Here is a 17,487-nt window from a genome sequence, read left to right as displayed (position 1 = left end):
CCATAATCACAGATGCATATCACCTCTTCATCTTAATTGATAATTACTGTGGTGTTAATTTGCAGCCATCTATTATCACACACGCAGGTAGAGTTTTTATCAGGGAGCTGGGAGATGAAATTGAATTGTACTCTACGACCGTTCGTCTAGTGCACTGATTCGTCTCCACGGATATGGAGCCAAAAGGAAAGTTTTAAAATGACAAATAGTGACTGTTTCAAATGCATGTTTATTGAAAATGTGTTATATAAAAGGCATTTTGTACATAGTATTAATGTATGCAGTGATACTAGGTGCACAGATCATTCTGTTTTGTAAAAAGTTACATACGTGGTTCACATGATTATCACATACTACAATCAATAATACTTTTATTTATCAAGTTACCTGAACTCTGAATGCAGAGTCTTTTGTACCAAAATACATGTGAAAACATTAAACATAAATGAAATACTATCAAAAAAGTAAAGAATCTTAAAAACAAATGAGTGGCAGCTCATTCATAGGTGTGGATTCAGGTGGGAATGTTGTAAGCCCAGGAAGACAACTGGTTCTCATCCTTCCTCTGTGTCAGAGGTTCTTTGGACGCTCCTTTCCTCTTCCTGAATAACAACCTCTTTTTCTTCATCTTCCTCTGTTTATGTGACTTCACATTCAGGACAGTTATCATGAGCGCTTTGTTGTACTGCAGTATTGTTAAAGACTTACGTCAATACAAAATTGTTGTACTGTGTTACTAACCAACCAATAGATTGTTTGCAAAGTGACACAATTTTGATTTGAATATCATATTCTTGCATTATAGAAAAAGTAAATTCAAAGAGTATATGGAGTGCTTTAAAATACTTCACATAAGCACAAGCAGACACACATTAGTACACACATTCCACAGTTTCATATGATCATCGTCAAGATTGTACAATAATAAAAGTGGTGCTGGAATGTATTTATATCTGAATCTGAGGGCCAACATTAATCTTGCAGACGCACAAACATATGGAGGGACCGTCTGGGTGGGACTGAGTTACATATGGATCACTGTCCCTGCAAATGCTGAGTCACGACTCTAGAATGTAGCTTTGGCTATCAAGATGGGATAGTACAGAGCAAATTGTTAGTAGAAAAAAAAAAAAATTGTAAACACCTGTCCATAACTGTAGACACACTGGTGCTTGCTCTAGAAACTTCGTACACAGGTTGAGGTTAAACAGCTGCAGTCATCGGACTCTTTTGTCTTGGGTCTGAGTGTCGCGCCTCTCCATACGCGTAGCGCTCTGGGCTGCTGTTGCGGTAGCCGCCGCGGTTCATGGTGTCGAAGCGAGGGCCTCGGAGGGGTATGGTGGGAGATGGGGGCACGTCCTGTCGAAGCGGGCCTCTCTGCTGTGGTGGAGGGTGATAGAACCCTGAGTCGTTCTGCCGAGGGTCCACGGGGCGAGGGTAGTTATCTCTGGGAGGGTAGCTGGGGTGGTAGCCGGACTGTGGGTTTGGGTAGTGCGTAGGGTCCCTGTGTCCAGCCCACGGCTGTACGGGATACTCACTGGGTTCTGCTGGTGCTCTTCTGCAAGACAAGAAAGATAAAGAAAATACAGTAAGGATCTGAAAGAAGTTTTTAGCCATTTCGGATGACATATACAGTTGAGATCAAGATTAGAGAACAACCTATAATTTCCTAAATTTCAAGGTCAAAGTCCTAAAAGTCCTATTTGAAGTTATCCTAACAGGAACAGAAGGGCAGTTTTTCAAGCATATTTCATGAATTAATTGTATTCTGAAGCACAGTATAAAAAACTTGAAAAACTTATTATTGGAATTAATCTGGCACTTGCTGCTAATTTCCTTAATTACTTGAAAAAACCTATTTAACTGGCAGCATTCTTCCGGTTTTTACCAAGACTGCATGATGGTGGGCTGCTCTAAGGTGACTGAAATGCTGCAACAGGAGGTTGTCCAGATGAAGGTCAAAGACCCTTTCAGCTATTGCAAGAGAAGTTGGTTATTCCAAATCTGTGATTTCTCAAATATTGCAGGTTTGCAATCACATTAATTTATTCAGTTCCCCCAAAAAGGTTGATCATCCACATAATACAAATGCATGGGAAGACAGGATAACGCAGAGACTCGCAATGGCAATCGGTTCAGCACTGCAGCTGGAATTGCTTGCCAGTTCAGTGCTGAACAGGGTAAGGATCGGTCCCGGCATGTTTAAGAGAAGTCAGACTGCATGTGCACACTGCAGTGACCAAGCCTTTAATCAGCAGAAAGAATCAAAAGGCTAAGCTCACCTTTTCTGAGGAGCATGTTGTGTGAAAAGAGGAGAACTGGTCCAAATTTTACTTTAGTGATGAGAGCAAGTTTTTAATTTATTTGGGTGTGATAGAAAACATTTTGTTTGGCATCAAACTGGGAAGAGACTGAACCCTAGTGTGTAAAGAAGTGAAAGGTGGAGGACGAAGTGTCATGGTTTGGGGGATGTTTACTTCAGCAGGAGTTGGGCCTCTTATACAGCTACATTGCAGGTGAATGCAAATGTTATTAGAACCTCCTTCAGCAACATGCAGTTCCTTCCCTGCATTCATCTCTCAATCAGCCTTCAATTTTCATGCAAGACAATGCCCTGTCACACTGAAAAATAGGAAAAGCGGTTCCTTGAAGCTAAGAACATTGAAATAATGAAATGGCAGGCCCGGAATCTTGATCTAAACTCAATTGAAGATCTCTGGAAAATCCATGGCAACAAAGTTATAGATGAGAAACCCACTACAGTACCAAACTATAAAAAAGGGGGGAAGAAGAGTGGACCAAGATCACACCAATGCGCAGTCCGAGAAACTAGTGATGCTTAAAGGAGAAGTCCACTTCCAAAACAAAGACTCACATATAATGTACTCAACACCCCCTTCTCATCCAAGATGTTCATGTCTTTCGTTCTTCAGTCATAAAGAAATTATGTTTTTTTTGAGGAAAACATTTCTGCATTTTTCTCCATATAATGGACTGATATGGTGCCCCGATTTTGAACTTCGAAGATGCAGTTTAAATGCGGCTTCAAACAATACCAAATGTGGTTGTAAACAATCCCAGCCGAGGAAGAAGGGTCTTATCTAGTGAAACAATCCGTTATTTCCATTAAAAAATACAATTTAAATACTTTTTAATCTCAAATGTTCGTCTTGCTTTGCTCTCCCTGAACTCTGTGTATTCTGACTCAAGACAGTTAGGGTATGTTAAAAAACTCCAATCGTATTTTCTCCCTCAACTTCAAAAATCATTTCATAATGATCCTACATCGCTGCAGAAGTACCAACCCAGTTTTTGCAAAGTGAACATGCAAAGAAGATTAAACACCCTTTACAAAAAGTTAAAACAGTGATATAGGATGATTTTGAAGTTGAGGGAGAACATAAGAAAAAAAAAAAAAAACAGTCTAGGCAGAGTAAGACAAGACAAGTGTTTGACATTAAAAAGTACATAAATTGTAATATTTTTATTAAAATAACTGATCGTTTCGCTAGACAAGACCCTTCTTTCTCGGCTGGGATCATACACAACCGCATTTGGGATTGTTTGAAGCCGCATCAAAAATGCTGAAAAGTTTTCCTCAAAAAACAATTTCTTTATGACTGAAGAAAGAAAAACATGAACATCGTGGATGACAAGGGGTGAGTACATTATATGCGAATCTTTGTTTTGGAAGTGGACTTCTCATTCAAAGCAAGAGCCTCTACACTCACTACTAATTTCTGACAGCTGTAACCCTCTAAAATTTTAGTTGCAATCTTCTATTGTGCTACAGTGGTTACTGTTCTCTAAATTTGATCACTGTGTTTTCTACAAAATAAAGGTTTGGGTATTTTGTATGTTAGTAGAACAGTGGAGTACCTACAGCAAATATTCCTTCAAATTTTCAGCGATGAAGATCAAGTATTTATAGATTGTTCTCTAATTTTGATCTCCACTGTATGTACACAGTAGACCACAAGTCAGTTCACTAGAGAAGCTTAAGGAGTTGAGTCTGCAGGTTGTACACTAAAATGCTGCAGGGATCAGGAGCCTGAGGGCCAACAGATAACGGAATACAGTAACCCCTAATCCAACCAGTGGCATTTTGTGGAGAGTGAGAGGAAGGGAGGGAGTGCGAGATCTTGGTATCATGATCCTGTGTTACATGTGCTGAGGCAAGCGTGACATACCAAGGACCTGCAACATAAACATTTTAACACGTCTCAAGCACATACAAAGTCTGGGACAGGGACCGACATGCGGTCAGAGTCCCTGGAGACGGCAGACAGTTGGCCATCTCTGGTTTCCTCACGCAGACTGATTAGGGTATAATCTCCACTGTAAGGTGAGACACCTCACGCTAATTCGTCATGGATCACCTTTCATAGCACAATTCGCATTTTTCCGGCTCTTGCGCTGCTGTGCTCTGAATGTACTGTTCCAGGGGCTTTAGCTGGCAGTTATATTACACCTCGGCTGAAAGAGGCCAATAAGAACGAGAGCGAAGACAAAACCAGACTGCGCAGTATGATCATTCGCTTTCGCCAGACTGCCGAATCAGCTGTCTTCCTTCCCCTCCTTCCCATTCCGGTCATAGCTCAGGCTAGTATCAATGACAGCCTCGGCATGCCACATGTCTTAAGGAGCCTGGATCGTTGTGTTTGACTTTCCAGACCATCTCCATTAACTTATTTACGTGTACGACGTGTCTGTGAACAAGCTTCCCGTCTGATGGCAGTATCAATTAGCTGCTTTATGGCAAGATGTGTTTCACACATATCGTTTTGCTCCCACTGAATGTGGAAAACATCAGTATGAAGGCCCTTGACGGAAAGCGCTCTTTCGCTGTGGTCTCGTTCCTCTTAAGGGAGGGTTTCCTGAAGACCTGGAGGGCAAGAAAACAGGCATTCCAAAAATCATTAGCATCCTCTTAATCTCTGCAAAGATGTGACCACCCATCTAGCAGGACAGCCAGGCGACTGGACGCACGCACTCCCTCCTGACCCTCTCAGTCAGTCATTAGCTATATCACTGGCTGTGACGTCACATCCTCGACAGTCCCAGATAAGCAGTTTGTGTACAGTGTGTGTTTGCAAAGTGAAGGCCAAAATCATCATTACTGTTGGAGATTATCAGCTTTGCAGTGTCTGCCCGCACCTGGTTCTGCTAGCTTATTCAAGACCTCACCTCAAGCCCAGAACATTAACAATTAATCTTTCCTGTTCTCAAACCTATAGTCCTACAACAGGCTAATACAAAACACAAAGCGCTTATACGTCTGTGTGGTTTAATCTGTTCTTAATGTTGAGTCCTACAGTGTTGAGGGACAGTCTAGAGGGACAGAAGGACACAAGAGGCCTGGGGGGTGAAGAATGTTCCTCTGTGAATACGATCAACAGCTGGGGAAACCAGAGGAAGCAACAGGACTGGAAATCATTACTGGCACTTTCCATGAACACAACATAAGGCCTGAAACACAAAAAAGGTCAATGAAAGGAGCAACTTAACCTTCAGAAAATATTGATTGTTAAGCCAACCTAAATTTTATATGAGGTCTTTTATTTTTTATTCCTTTTCTATATGTTTTATGTTGTAATCCATTTTTTCCACCAAAATGTAAACATAAATAATGTAAAACCAAGGTTTTCTTTATTTTATTTTATTTTATTTTATTTTAATTTAGTTTTTTAAAAATAGAAATTAACATTAAACAACTACAACAAAATAAAGTAAATCAAATAAAATCTAACCTGATCATACGTTGGTGGGCGGAGTTAGTGTAAACAGCCTCGGCCAACAAGGTGGGCTATTTGCCCTTATTGTAAATAAACACTCTGTTTTAAAAGACATTTTATTTGTTGAAACTAGGTCACCAAAGTGTACTGCATTCCTGTAATGTGTCTACATTATTGTACTGACCCGCTCTTATCACTTCGACCCCTTCGTGCCCTCCCTAAAAGAAGAGGAAAGCTGGGAAAATAGCATATTATTTAGAACAGGCATGCAGTTTGAGGATCATTGATCAAGATAAGAACTTTAGAAACATTAGGCCCATTCTTGTCTAAGTATCTCATGGCAGTGAATTTAGTATTCAGTCCGTGAAATCCTGATTTTTCAAACTAAATGTGCTATAGTGGTATGTGGCCCACTGGGACACATTTCCCTCCTGGTTTAAAGACTCTGTGCAACTGCCTTTGGGGCTTGGTTGGGAATTACAAGACATTCCTGATGTGCAGTTATTTAAATGGTTTTGTGCGCTCAACAGCTGGGAGCAGCTGTTTTGAGCACCCATGGCCCTTAGTCAGGGTAGATGGCATATTTAATCACTTGAATGAAAATGAGGCTGTGAGGGATAGTGGGATGTATTATGTTGCGAATGGTCAGCTAACAAATAAATAATTAAATGAATACTAATCATTGATTCCAAATCCAGTGGAAAAAAACAAAATGCAAAATATGACCCTGGACCACAAAACCAGTCATAAGCAGCAGAGGTATATTTGTGGCAATAGCCAACAATACATTGTATGGGTCGATTTTCTTTAATGCCAAAAATCATAAGGATATGAAGTAATGATCATGTTCCATGAAGGTATTTTGTAACTTTACAAAACTTTTGATTAATAATATGCATTGCTAAGAACTTTATTTGGACAACTTTAAAGGCGATTTTCTCAATATTTTGATATTTTTTGCTCCCTTTTTGCAGATTTTGAAATAGTTGTATCTTGGCCAAATATTTTTCTATCCTTACACACCATACATCGATTGAAAGCTTATTTAATTCAATTTCAAAATTGACCTTATGACTGGTTTTTGTGGTCCAGTGTTAAAAATATGCAATCTACCCTGACTAAGCTCCACAGAAAAAGAAACAAGCCATTAGATAAGCTACCACATACAGTACCTACAAACATTTTGAGCTTCACAAAAAAATTCAAAATTCAATATGATTATAGTATAAATGATTATGGCATGATTCCCTTTTGATAGCCACATGGATAAACAGTGCAACCTAAATTAGTCCCCTGAGAAACTCCAGCAACGCAAATAGCTAAAAAAACGAAATGATCCTCTTTCACCGAATGAACAGTGAAAGGTATATTAAAAATCTGCTTCTAGTTCTCCATCATGCAGTGAGCAGATGCAGACAAAATCATATTCTGGGCTGTTTTACCATTACTTTCAAATGGTGATGACAGCCATAAGCCAGTGTGTTATACACAGAGACAACTTCGCTTTCTCAGGCTCTTCATATCAGCCAAAATCCAAAGCGAGTAAGAGACTCCTGTCTTCATTTGGGCTTCCTAACCCGGTTAAGCACTTATGAAACTCAAGGTAACAAAGTTTCACTCTTAAAATGAGATTTCATTACCAGCTCAATGACTCTTTAATGACAGAGAAACCAAAACAAAAGAGCAATATAGGTAAAGTGAGAAATAATGAAAGATAAACGCTTCGGTCGTCCATCACCAAAGAGAGAAGAGAGGACGGGAAAAAAAAAACCAGAAAGTGCCAGCTGTTCGCTCCTCAAACTTTCATCCTGGAACATCAACTCTGTGTCTGACTGGTGAATGTTGTCTGGTAAACGTCTGTTATCTCGTTTTTGGTGTTGTCACTGAGGACCGTCACGTTCTGCTGTCTGCAAAGCTTTTTGCTTGAGGAGTTCGTAGCTGACAATCACTTTCTGACATCCAAACCAGAAGTATCCTAGCTATCCCAGACAGGAGCTCCCCTGAAATAAGTGCCATGTTTTGGAAATCACATCAGAGCTCCCATAGTGCACCTGGCTGGAAAAGTAACACCGTGGAGCATCTGAGGGCTGGGCTGTTTATTCAGCTGCCCTCGGGAACCGTGCACCTTACCCCTCACACACACGGACACGTACACAAACACACGGCCTCCTGACCCCTGGCCGTCATATAACACCGGGTAGGATCCCGCCGAGATGACAAATCCAGGTTGGATTATTTGGTTAGCATTCCAGCCTCATATCGTGAGCGGAGACAGTGAACCAAACATTCAGCTCTAATAACAAACTTGGTGGTGTCTATCCCTCAGAAATGTTATTGTATGACCTAAAATGTAATTACACAAATTAGGAATGATATTAGACTTGAAACTCTGATTATTTTGCCACATCTAATTGAATTTCACCCTTAAATCGACTGCTTTAATATCAGCGGTAACTGAAGCTTCGCATCGCAGATGGCTTTGACAAAAGGGAAGTGAAAATGAGCAACTGAACTTACTCTTTCACAACACTCAGCCTTGAGAGTGTGAAATGAATAGGCGTCCGCGTGTATGTGTGAGAACTGTATGAAAGGTATGTGATGGGTGCTACACGTCTTCAAAGATGAGTCAGGCGGTTAAGTGGTCTCATTCTCGTGAAGTCTGAAATAGATCCGTAGGTTTTTTTCTGGATCCTGCATCTCAGGCTGAGAATGCCCAAGTACGAATAATGCCTTCTTGAAACGGTGCCAAATGCCCAGCTATTCCAAAACCTCGAAGCGAATTCTAAGCGTTGAATGAGTAATGATTGACCGCATTTGCCTCAGCAAGTGAAACCATCAAAAAATTTCCGCCTGCTTCATTTAATCATTAGCCTAATATTCTCCATCTGCTACCTGCCCGGTGTGGTAATGGACGCCGGGGCTGAACGGTGCTAAATGAGGTTTGCTCTGTAGAAGTCACGCTTGCGTGCCTGTCCTGCTATTGGACGGGAGACCGTCTGGGCAGAAGCTCGCAGTTCGCAGCTTGTCGGACACCTATGAGCTCACCTGCGGGAGACTCCGAACAGCAATCAGCCGTCATGTCTTTTTGACGCCAGCGACAATTTACAAACCTGACGCGCCTCACAGGAGGGCGCAAATTTCACGAATTTCAGAAGGAGTGGAAACCAGAGAAGGAAAGAAAAAGGAGGAAAAAAAAGTGAGAAATCGGAGGACAGGGTGAGGAGGTCCAGCCTAGCGCAGATGGTGGGTGTTGGTTGCCAGGGCAACATTGAACAGGCAGAACAATGAAAATATGGCATTATTTTCAGAGCTCTCATCAAATGTAACCTTCTTCCCTCATCACGAGCTCTTTTCTGGCATTTGCGGTGTTGAAACTGACAGTTCGCTGGCTAATCTAAAAGATACGGGAACCATTTACTGACATTTGTACAAACTGCTTCAACAGAGTCTTTTAAGCTCTCCTGACGTTCAACAACAGCCGATTTTACACTCATTTAGACTGCAAAGACACATTAAGAGGTCTTCTAACACGGAACGTTCTTGATGAGGCGGAATAAACAATGAGACCACTGTGACCGGTTTGAAGAGGTCTGAGAAGGCCCACTAGCAGAAAAGCCAAAGAGTGTGGGACTAGGGGGGTGTATCTTGGTTTCTTGAGAAAGGAATTGGTTAGTCTTAAAGTGAAGGATAGGATGAGGAAGAATGAGTGATTGATTTGTGCACAGCTCCAAAAATATAACTCTTGACCAGAGATCATCCAAATGGGCCACCATCTGTGCATTCATCACCCAATTATCACTAAAACGGTCCAATGAAAGCCCTAACACAATGAATCACAACTTTGACTTGCCCAGTTAATCCAATAATCTGGAGGCAGGTGGCGAATGGCCCTTCTGATTGGCCAACCCCAAGCTGAGCACACTGGGTAATAAGTGGGTGTATCAATGCACTAATGGTTATAATTAGACACACATGGAAGAGCTGCACGCTTTCGAGTCTAGGCCAACCTTCAGTCGACTGCATAACCAGTGACCTCAGCGTGGGCCGGACACAGATTTGAAACTCTTCCAGTTCGGAATGGTGTAATAATGAACACGAGAGTCTGCCACGGGCGTTTTTGGCCCACGTTTGGCCCCCGTTTTGCGTCAGCACAAAAAGCACGTTGTACCCTAATGGATCTTGAGACTAACAGAGGTGAGGAGCGTTATTTAGAAAGGAAATGGCTTTGAAAGTAGACCCCGGGGTGGTTGATATTAAAATCTGTTGCGATAAGCCATTTTGAAGGAGTGAAATCTTAGTTCACCCCTGTAATGATGCTGCGGGGAACGTGATAAATACTTTATAAGTGTTTTAGCGCTTTATTTCAATTCAACGAGTGCTATTAAAACGCCTCGCCAACACTTTTAAAAGTTCATCACTTGCAAGTTTTGGATTTCTTAATGTGTCTCATTTGTTATCAGTTATCCGTTTATAGTCGTTTGCAATCATGTGATGACAGATCCACACTTGCATGTGCCAAACTCATAAACCGTGACCCTCGCACCAACACCAGCACTGTTTACACAGACCGGAGAGGGCAAACAGGCTGTGGACTTTACGAGCCAACATTCGCGCCTGTGCGCTTGCCTGTTTGTTTGCGCTGGCCGCCGTGGTCGGTCAGGCTCGGCAAACACGGAAAGACGTGATTGAAAGCGATAGAAACGACGGAGGCGAAGAAGACAAACAGAAAGAGGCAGCCGTAACTTTAGGCGGCTCCAGAAATGCGCTCTGTGATCGGGTTACAGAGCTGCGACCGCATGGCCGTCTCCCCGGAGAGGATCAGGTGAATTCCCAGGATAGGAGGGCCTCAGAAGGCAGACACTCCAGATTTAATTATACGCTTTAAAGAGGATTATTCAGCTCCGCATGAGAGAGACAGATGACTACCTGCTCTCTCCCTCTCTTCCTTTCCGTCATCTACTTTTCTAGCTCTCCAGCTCTTCACGTTTTGTCAAGAAGGATGCAGGATTAATGAGTGGACATTCTTACCTGGGCAGTGAGGCGTACTGTCGCTCGACGTCCTCGTAGCGGGGTGTCAGTCTGGGGTCAGGGTTTCTCATTGGCATCTGGTAAAGGGCAAGAAGAGAGCAGGGTGAATAAGAGCTGAGGAGGTTTACATGACACATCATATAATGATGGACTGCAACACAGTCACTGTGGTATACGCATGAGTGTGTGACAGTGTCAATAGGGCAGTGGACACACAAAATATGTTGTACATAAACAATAATTCTAGATGTAAAAAACGATTCAACGTGAGCATTTAATGCTATTACATACAAAATCAAATCAATATCAAACACAAAAGTAGCTGTAAATAATGCTCAAGATGTCACGACACCGCAATCCATTTAAATAACTGCTCCACTGTTGATTGTCACTTATATTTTAACTTATATAATTTATATTATTAAACAGAATAAACCGTACGTCGTAGACACTTGAAACTTGGAGGGATGGTAGTACTCACAACGCCTACAACGTGACCAAGGCTCGCCCCAATTGGCCTGATGGGGGCGCTACAGTGAAAAAGAGTACGAAATCGATCATGACTCCTAAACCGTTAGTCATAGGCTCAGGTGTCTTATGTTGTAGGAATCCTTGGCTCATGGCAGACAAAACTCACTTATTTGCATGATCGTGAGCCTGTATTTCGCATTTTTTTGAAAAAAACTACTTTTGCGAACAAGTTGTAGGTTTTTCACCCGATCAGAACCAAACCAGTGCAGGAAAGATTCTCTGGAAAGTGAATCTCAATAATTATCAAAAAATAAAAATAAATAAATAAATAAATCGTAAAATGCCTGTAACTCCTGAATGAAATGAGATATCTTTGCCAAACTCTGAACACTTATGTAAGAGCTCAATCTGAGGTCAGAGGGAAAAATCATGGAGCTTGGCCTCCCTTTGGGAGGCTATAACAGGGTAGTTTAGAAAAGGGGCCTGTCCAAATTTACCCAAAATCCCATAAAGCCTAAAGGAAAACTCAAAACTTCAAAAAGCCTGGTGAGCACATGCAACAGGTGATTCAAAACAAGCATGCAAAGTTTAAAGGAGATCAGACCACAGCTGGCACAATAACAGTCATAAACATTAAAAAAACATATTTCTATGGCAAATGTTTTCTTTTTTAACTGATAAATTAAATTGTATTAATCAAAAATCATGTCTAATTAACTGAAATGATGAAACAATTTTAGAGCATTTTATTAAAAATTTAACAAAAATTATATTTTTAAGGCCCTGTGAAATACATTTAACTTTTTCCTCAAATTTGTTTTATTGTTTCATTTGATTGAAATAATCAGAAGCATCTCTATAAATGATTATTATAAATGATCTCATAAATGATTTTTATAAAAACCTAATTATTTTATTTTATTTTATTTTATTTTTCCAGAAATACTGTGTTCTGGTAAAAAAAAATTAGTAAATATTTTTTTCTAATTTTATTACCACTAGTAGTACTGTCATTTCATTAGTAATATATTTCTGCCATACACTGCCCTCCAAAAGGTTGGAAACACCCCTGGCAAAGTGTGGTTTTGGATGTTATCAGCATAAATCCTTATCATTTTTTGGTGCAAATACATTAAAGTAACATTATCACTGAAGACCAGCAATAATAATTTTCATTTTGATTAGATAATAACGCCAATATACACATGTCAAAGTCAGATATGCACCTTTGCCAGCTGTGATGCCTGGTTACTGGTTTAAACTTGGCCGAGGTTTTTAAAAGATTTTTGGGTCAGCACACCTTAATACCTTCAACAACTGATTGCCAATTCAGTTTAGAATACAATGAATTTAGGCCCAGATTACACAGAGCTGTAATAGCTGCGAATGGTGGATATTTTGAAGAATCGAAAATTGTATTTTTTTCTATGTATAAACTGTTTATGTAATAAAATATGTTTTCATAGTTTGTGTTGTCCCTTATCAGTGCAAAATGATCACAAATTAAAAAGGATTCATGCCAATATTGTCCAAAACCCCACTTTTCTAGGGCGTTTCCAAACTTTTGGAGGGCAGTGTAGTTTCTTCAGCTGAAACCAAACTTTTACATTGAGGGGTTGCTGTGAAGTCCTTCAGGTTTCCGTTTGTATATGATATGATGATAGTTTTGTTTTTTCTCACAAGAAATGGTAAAATGCCCATGAAGCGATTCCCAGAGTAGTTCTAGAAATTACATTTATATGTTCATGTACTCATATATTAAGGCGGCAGAGGCTGAAAGTACCACAAACATGACACTCGCTGTGTGTGTGTGTGTAGTAAATGAAACCATTCGTCTGCATCATTCATTCACACCATTTTGTGGCTGAATATTTACAGACACTATATAATGTGGACTATTATTATGCAGTAAATAAAATTTTTATGACTGGATTCCACGATTCCGTCCGCATTTTCCGCAACACGGAAATCATACGGCCCTACAGATACAGTACCTGTCAGTTACAGGTTACTATGGTGTCTAAAGAGGTACTAAACCCATAATTAGATGTATGCAATATAATATAACGAAACATTATATTCTAATTTCAGTTGTGCCCCCCAGATTTAAAATACAATTTTTGCCATGACCCCTACTTCATTTCTCAACTTGGCATGAGGAATCTATTCCACCTAGGCAGACACCGCTATTGGTTTTGTCACATTACTGCAGAGTTCATTGTAAAACATGAATTAATGTGAGCGATTTATTCACACATTCTAGACCAGCACTGGCCCTGTCACTCTCTCTCCCCACATTCATCACAGAGTCACCTTCCCCCCTGAAATACCTGCTGTGCCCTGTAATCAAGCCATGAAAGGCAGTGTGAGTTGCTCACAAAGGCTGCTTATTGGGGGATTTAGTACTGGGAGTCTTGGGGAGGGGGTAAAAAGCCAGATCCCAGATTATGTTTCCCAAACAGGATGGAGTCTAGCAGTCCTCCAACCCTCCAGGACTAAGCCTGACTCAAGCCCAAGGAAGAGCCAGATTAACCGTGCGCATTACATTAGCAAGATGAGCAATCTCTTAAAAGACGGGCTAAACCTCCTCTCATTCAGCATGCAGATTTGGGAGCATCTCCTGTTTCCTTCCTCTAAAGACCGGCGCTTTCAACGGGATTTGGTCACACCGCGTGCAATTGCGCCGGTTAGAGCCCGCATAAAACATTCAGAAGCAGAGACTTCATTTTGGTGAGACTTCCCCCATTTGTCTCGCAGCCTTCTCGTCCCTCTTCACCCGAAAAAGACAGAGGATTGTGACTGAGAATTGTACCCTGACACATATAGGCAACTTAATAAATTATAAATACTGACATATAATCCATGAGGAAATTATTCCAGTAGATTTAGCAGGGCCTGACAGATGAAGGTTGGGGCCATTATGGAAAACTGGCTGCTTTTCCGAGGGCAATATGTGTGAAATTGTGTCATCTGTCTCAATGAGCTGATTTTAAATACACAGCTCGCCGTGCCACCACCTCTCTCTCCACCGTCCTCATAACGGCTGCCCTCCTGCCTGCATATTAGCCACATTTTTCCTCTCCGTCTCAAAAAAACTGAAATGTCTTCGGGGCTTCAATATATATGATGAAAGGACAGGCACACATTACCTGGGAAAAAAAAGACTAGTTGAGCGAGGGGTCAGAGAGGAAGTGCTTGTGAACGAAAGAGGAAATGTCCTCGGTTTCAATCAGGCACATCTTCCTCGCTCTATCTTTGCCTCTCCTTCACGAGACGCAATGAACTCTGTTAGTAACAGAAGTGGGCGTCTTTGAATGTTGATGACGGTGAAATTCAGAACGGTGAAGATAACCATCACATGCCTGGAGGGCTAAACTTATCTTCAAATGGAGCAGATATCACTATCTGACACAGTAAGACCTTGCCGTTCAAAACTCAATATTTGGTATAGAAAAATTTAAACGATCCTTCCCCAACAGGGATCGATGTCGGGCTGAATCGGTCCCGCTGTAATGACGGCAGTGATTTGCTTCATTATTTGGCTGTGCCCTCGCATTCACACCATGTTGCTAACTGTGTCCACACTCTGCCCTCTCACCATCTGTGCTTTCAACTCTGACAGAAGCTGCCAATCCACGCTGACTGAAAAAACAGCCAATCAGGAGGAAACAGACAAAGTGAGGAGCATGAAACGAACACCCCATAACCCTGAAACTGATAACAGCGCGTACGATGATAAAACCACCTTTCCAGAGACCTAGCCTGTGGCTAGAAAGGAGACGAAGAGATCAGTGATGACTTCCCTCATTTAAGGGCTGATCAGATATAGAAGTGGTGTGGCACAGCAGTTAAGGCTGGTAACCGGAAGGTTGCTGATTCGATCGGAGCAAGAAGTGAGTCATCAACACGGTGCCCGAGGAGGTCTATAATACCTGGAGTGAGATCTCCGTTAGCATTCCCATTCATCTCAATGACATTTGCTCGGCACGTGATTTGGAAGCACGTGATTTGAAATCTGCCATCTTTCCTCATGGCTACAAGAGTCACCTGGGCTGCAAATTTCTCATGACTAATTTACATTACAACACTGATTGGCTGAAGGTACCATGAGATTGTGGAGAGTCTCAAACCCTTTACAAGTGACTATTCTGAAGTGTAATATCAAAGGAAGCTGCTTAAATGGACTATTTAAAAAAAAAAAAAAAACTTACTACCTTTCCGGGCCTTGAACGTGGTAGTTGTGCTGCTGTCTATGCACGGTCAGAAAGCTCTCGGATTTCATCAAAAATATCTTAATGTGTGTTCTGAAGATGAATGAAAGTCTTACGAGTTTGGAACGACAGCAAGGTGAGTAATTAATGACAGAATTTTCATTTTTGGGTGAACTGTCCCTTTAAGTTATTTTCATGCTTTTAAGAGCCCTCAGAAGAAAAGAAGTACACAGCGGTAAAACAGTTGGGTTCTGGAAGTAAAAATCCCATTCATTTTCTACATAGGGGTACTGACTTTTAACAATAACTTATAAAACTTTAAAGACAGACCTGCTGTGAGCTGCAAGGTTGTTAATCAATGGTATATGCTTTTGTTAAAGCCACATTAACGTACACAATATTTCAACCTATTTTTAAATAATTGCGTTAAACGGTTGAACTTCTGGTGAAAACTACATTACAAATGCTTCTGAAAAGAAATCACCACTGATCAGAAACTCACAGTACTGGGGTTTGTAGATCTTTGCCACATTAAAGCAGTTAAGTACATAGTCTTGTATCTTGACTTTTTATCCGATTTTTAAATAAAAATTTGTAATGATTCACCTAATTGCTGGTTGGTTGGGTTTGCGGCTTAGAACTCTATTAGAAACATACTTCTTTAACCAAGGCCACTAAAAAGTGTTCCAGGCACTGTTGCATTTTAAAATCCTAAGATGCTAACAATGGAAAAAAAGGTTAATGAGAGCATAAAAACAAGCCAAACATTGACCACTTGATTGCACCCTTGAGTAAACCATATAACCCCAGGACGCTCCAATGGGAAAGTCCCTGTAATAAGTTCATTACAACAACCTAGGGTGAAATTATAACGGATTTGCGCCGTGGTGGTGTGAAAACATGTAATCTTTTAATTCTATTTAGAAGCAGCTAAATGTATTTCTGCAGCATTTTGTATGTGATACACATGATGTGTTTTGAGACTCAATACCTATATGGGCCATTTTACAGAACTGGTGCAAACTGCTGTCCCACAACCAAAAAACACATTTAAAAAGCATTTAAGTATTGAAATCTTAGATGCTTACGATCCTTCTATTATCTATTGGAACCCACAATTAAAGGTAAAAAATCAGCTTAATATTATTGGGGTACTTTCAATTGGGAGGTGGCTATCCCACACCCTAACCCCTAAATTTCAACTTGTGATATTGAAAAAATTATTTTTTTTCCATTGTTGTTTTTAAAAGTGTCTTTTTAATTCTTTTAAAAAGTGAAGGTAAAAAAAATATTTATTTTATATTTTCTTTGTAAAACTTTATGTAAAAAAAAATGACCCATGCATTTTTCACATCACTACCGAAACAGTGTATGTTTCAGTCCATTGGCTGAGACCGATTTTAAAGATACCCCTACATTTACATTCAGGAAATATTCCTGTCACTCTCTCTCATAGCTACAAGTTGTGAGTAAATATGTCCCATCATTCTGAGGTAAATGTGTTTAAAAGTCTGAAAAATTGCTACTACCGAAACAGTCACAACCGAAACATGTCATCATTGTTTCGGTAGTGACAAATGGGAACACAGAGTCCTCATATTTGGAGGAAATAAACAAAATTTTAGTACAGTTTTGTATTTTAGTATGTTTTAGTAGTGTTTTAGTTTGCAGGTTAAAATTCTGTAATATGATGTGGTCATTACCAAAGCATTACTGTCATTATGAAAACGTGCAGTCACTACCAAAACGTGGGATGTTTTGTCAAAACTGAAGCTATCAACTAAGATGTTATGATATTTTTTTAATTCAGCTTTTATTCAAACTAATGAATCCTTAACTTTGAAATCAGTATGATCAACTTTTTGCCTTTTACAAAGAAAAATTGCATTCAAAATACAACAAATCTCATAAATTACACTTGAATTGTTATTGATTTACCAACGTAGATTGCAAAATCTTAATAGGTCAGTATAACCCTTTTAATTAAATTATTATTACTGCGTTTCAGTAGTGACAAATTTGAGGAGAGGACAAATATTCCA

At 40.3% G+C, this 17,487-nt stretch overlaps 1 protein-coding gene across 1 annotated transcript in view; it reads right to left on the bottom strand.

Moving 5' to 3' along the window:
* Positions 1-209: 209 nt before the first annotated feature.
* pard3bb (par-3 family cell polarity regulator beta b) overlaps positions 210-17,487 on the bottom strand; it is a 386,633-nt gene continuing 369,355 nt past the window's right edge. The window contains 2 exon segments of the mRNA XM_051118598.1: positions 210-1,558; positions 10,764-10,840. Of these exon segments, the coding sequence (XP_050974555.1) occupies positions 1,204-1,558; positions 10,764-10,840 (432 nt within the window). The 3' untranslated portion in view covers positions 210-1,203.

Source organism: Labeo rohita, chromosome 9 (assembly GCF_022985175.1).
Source record: "Labeo rohita strain BAU-BD-2019 chromosome 9, IGBB_LRoh.1.0, whole genome shotgun sequence".
In the NCBI taxonomy this organism is placed as follows: Eukaryota; Metazoa; Chordata; class Actinopteri; order Cypriniformes; family Cyprinidae; genus Labeo; species Labeo rohita.
This window is presented reverse-complemented; position numbering and strand designations above follow the sequence as displayed.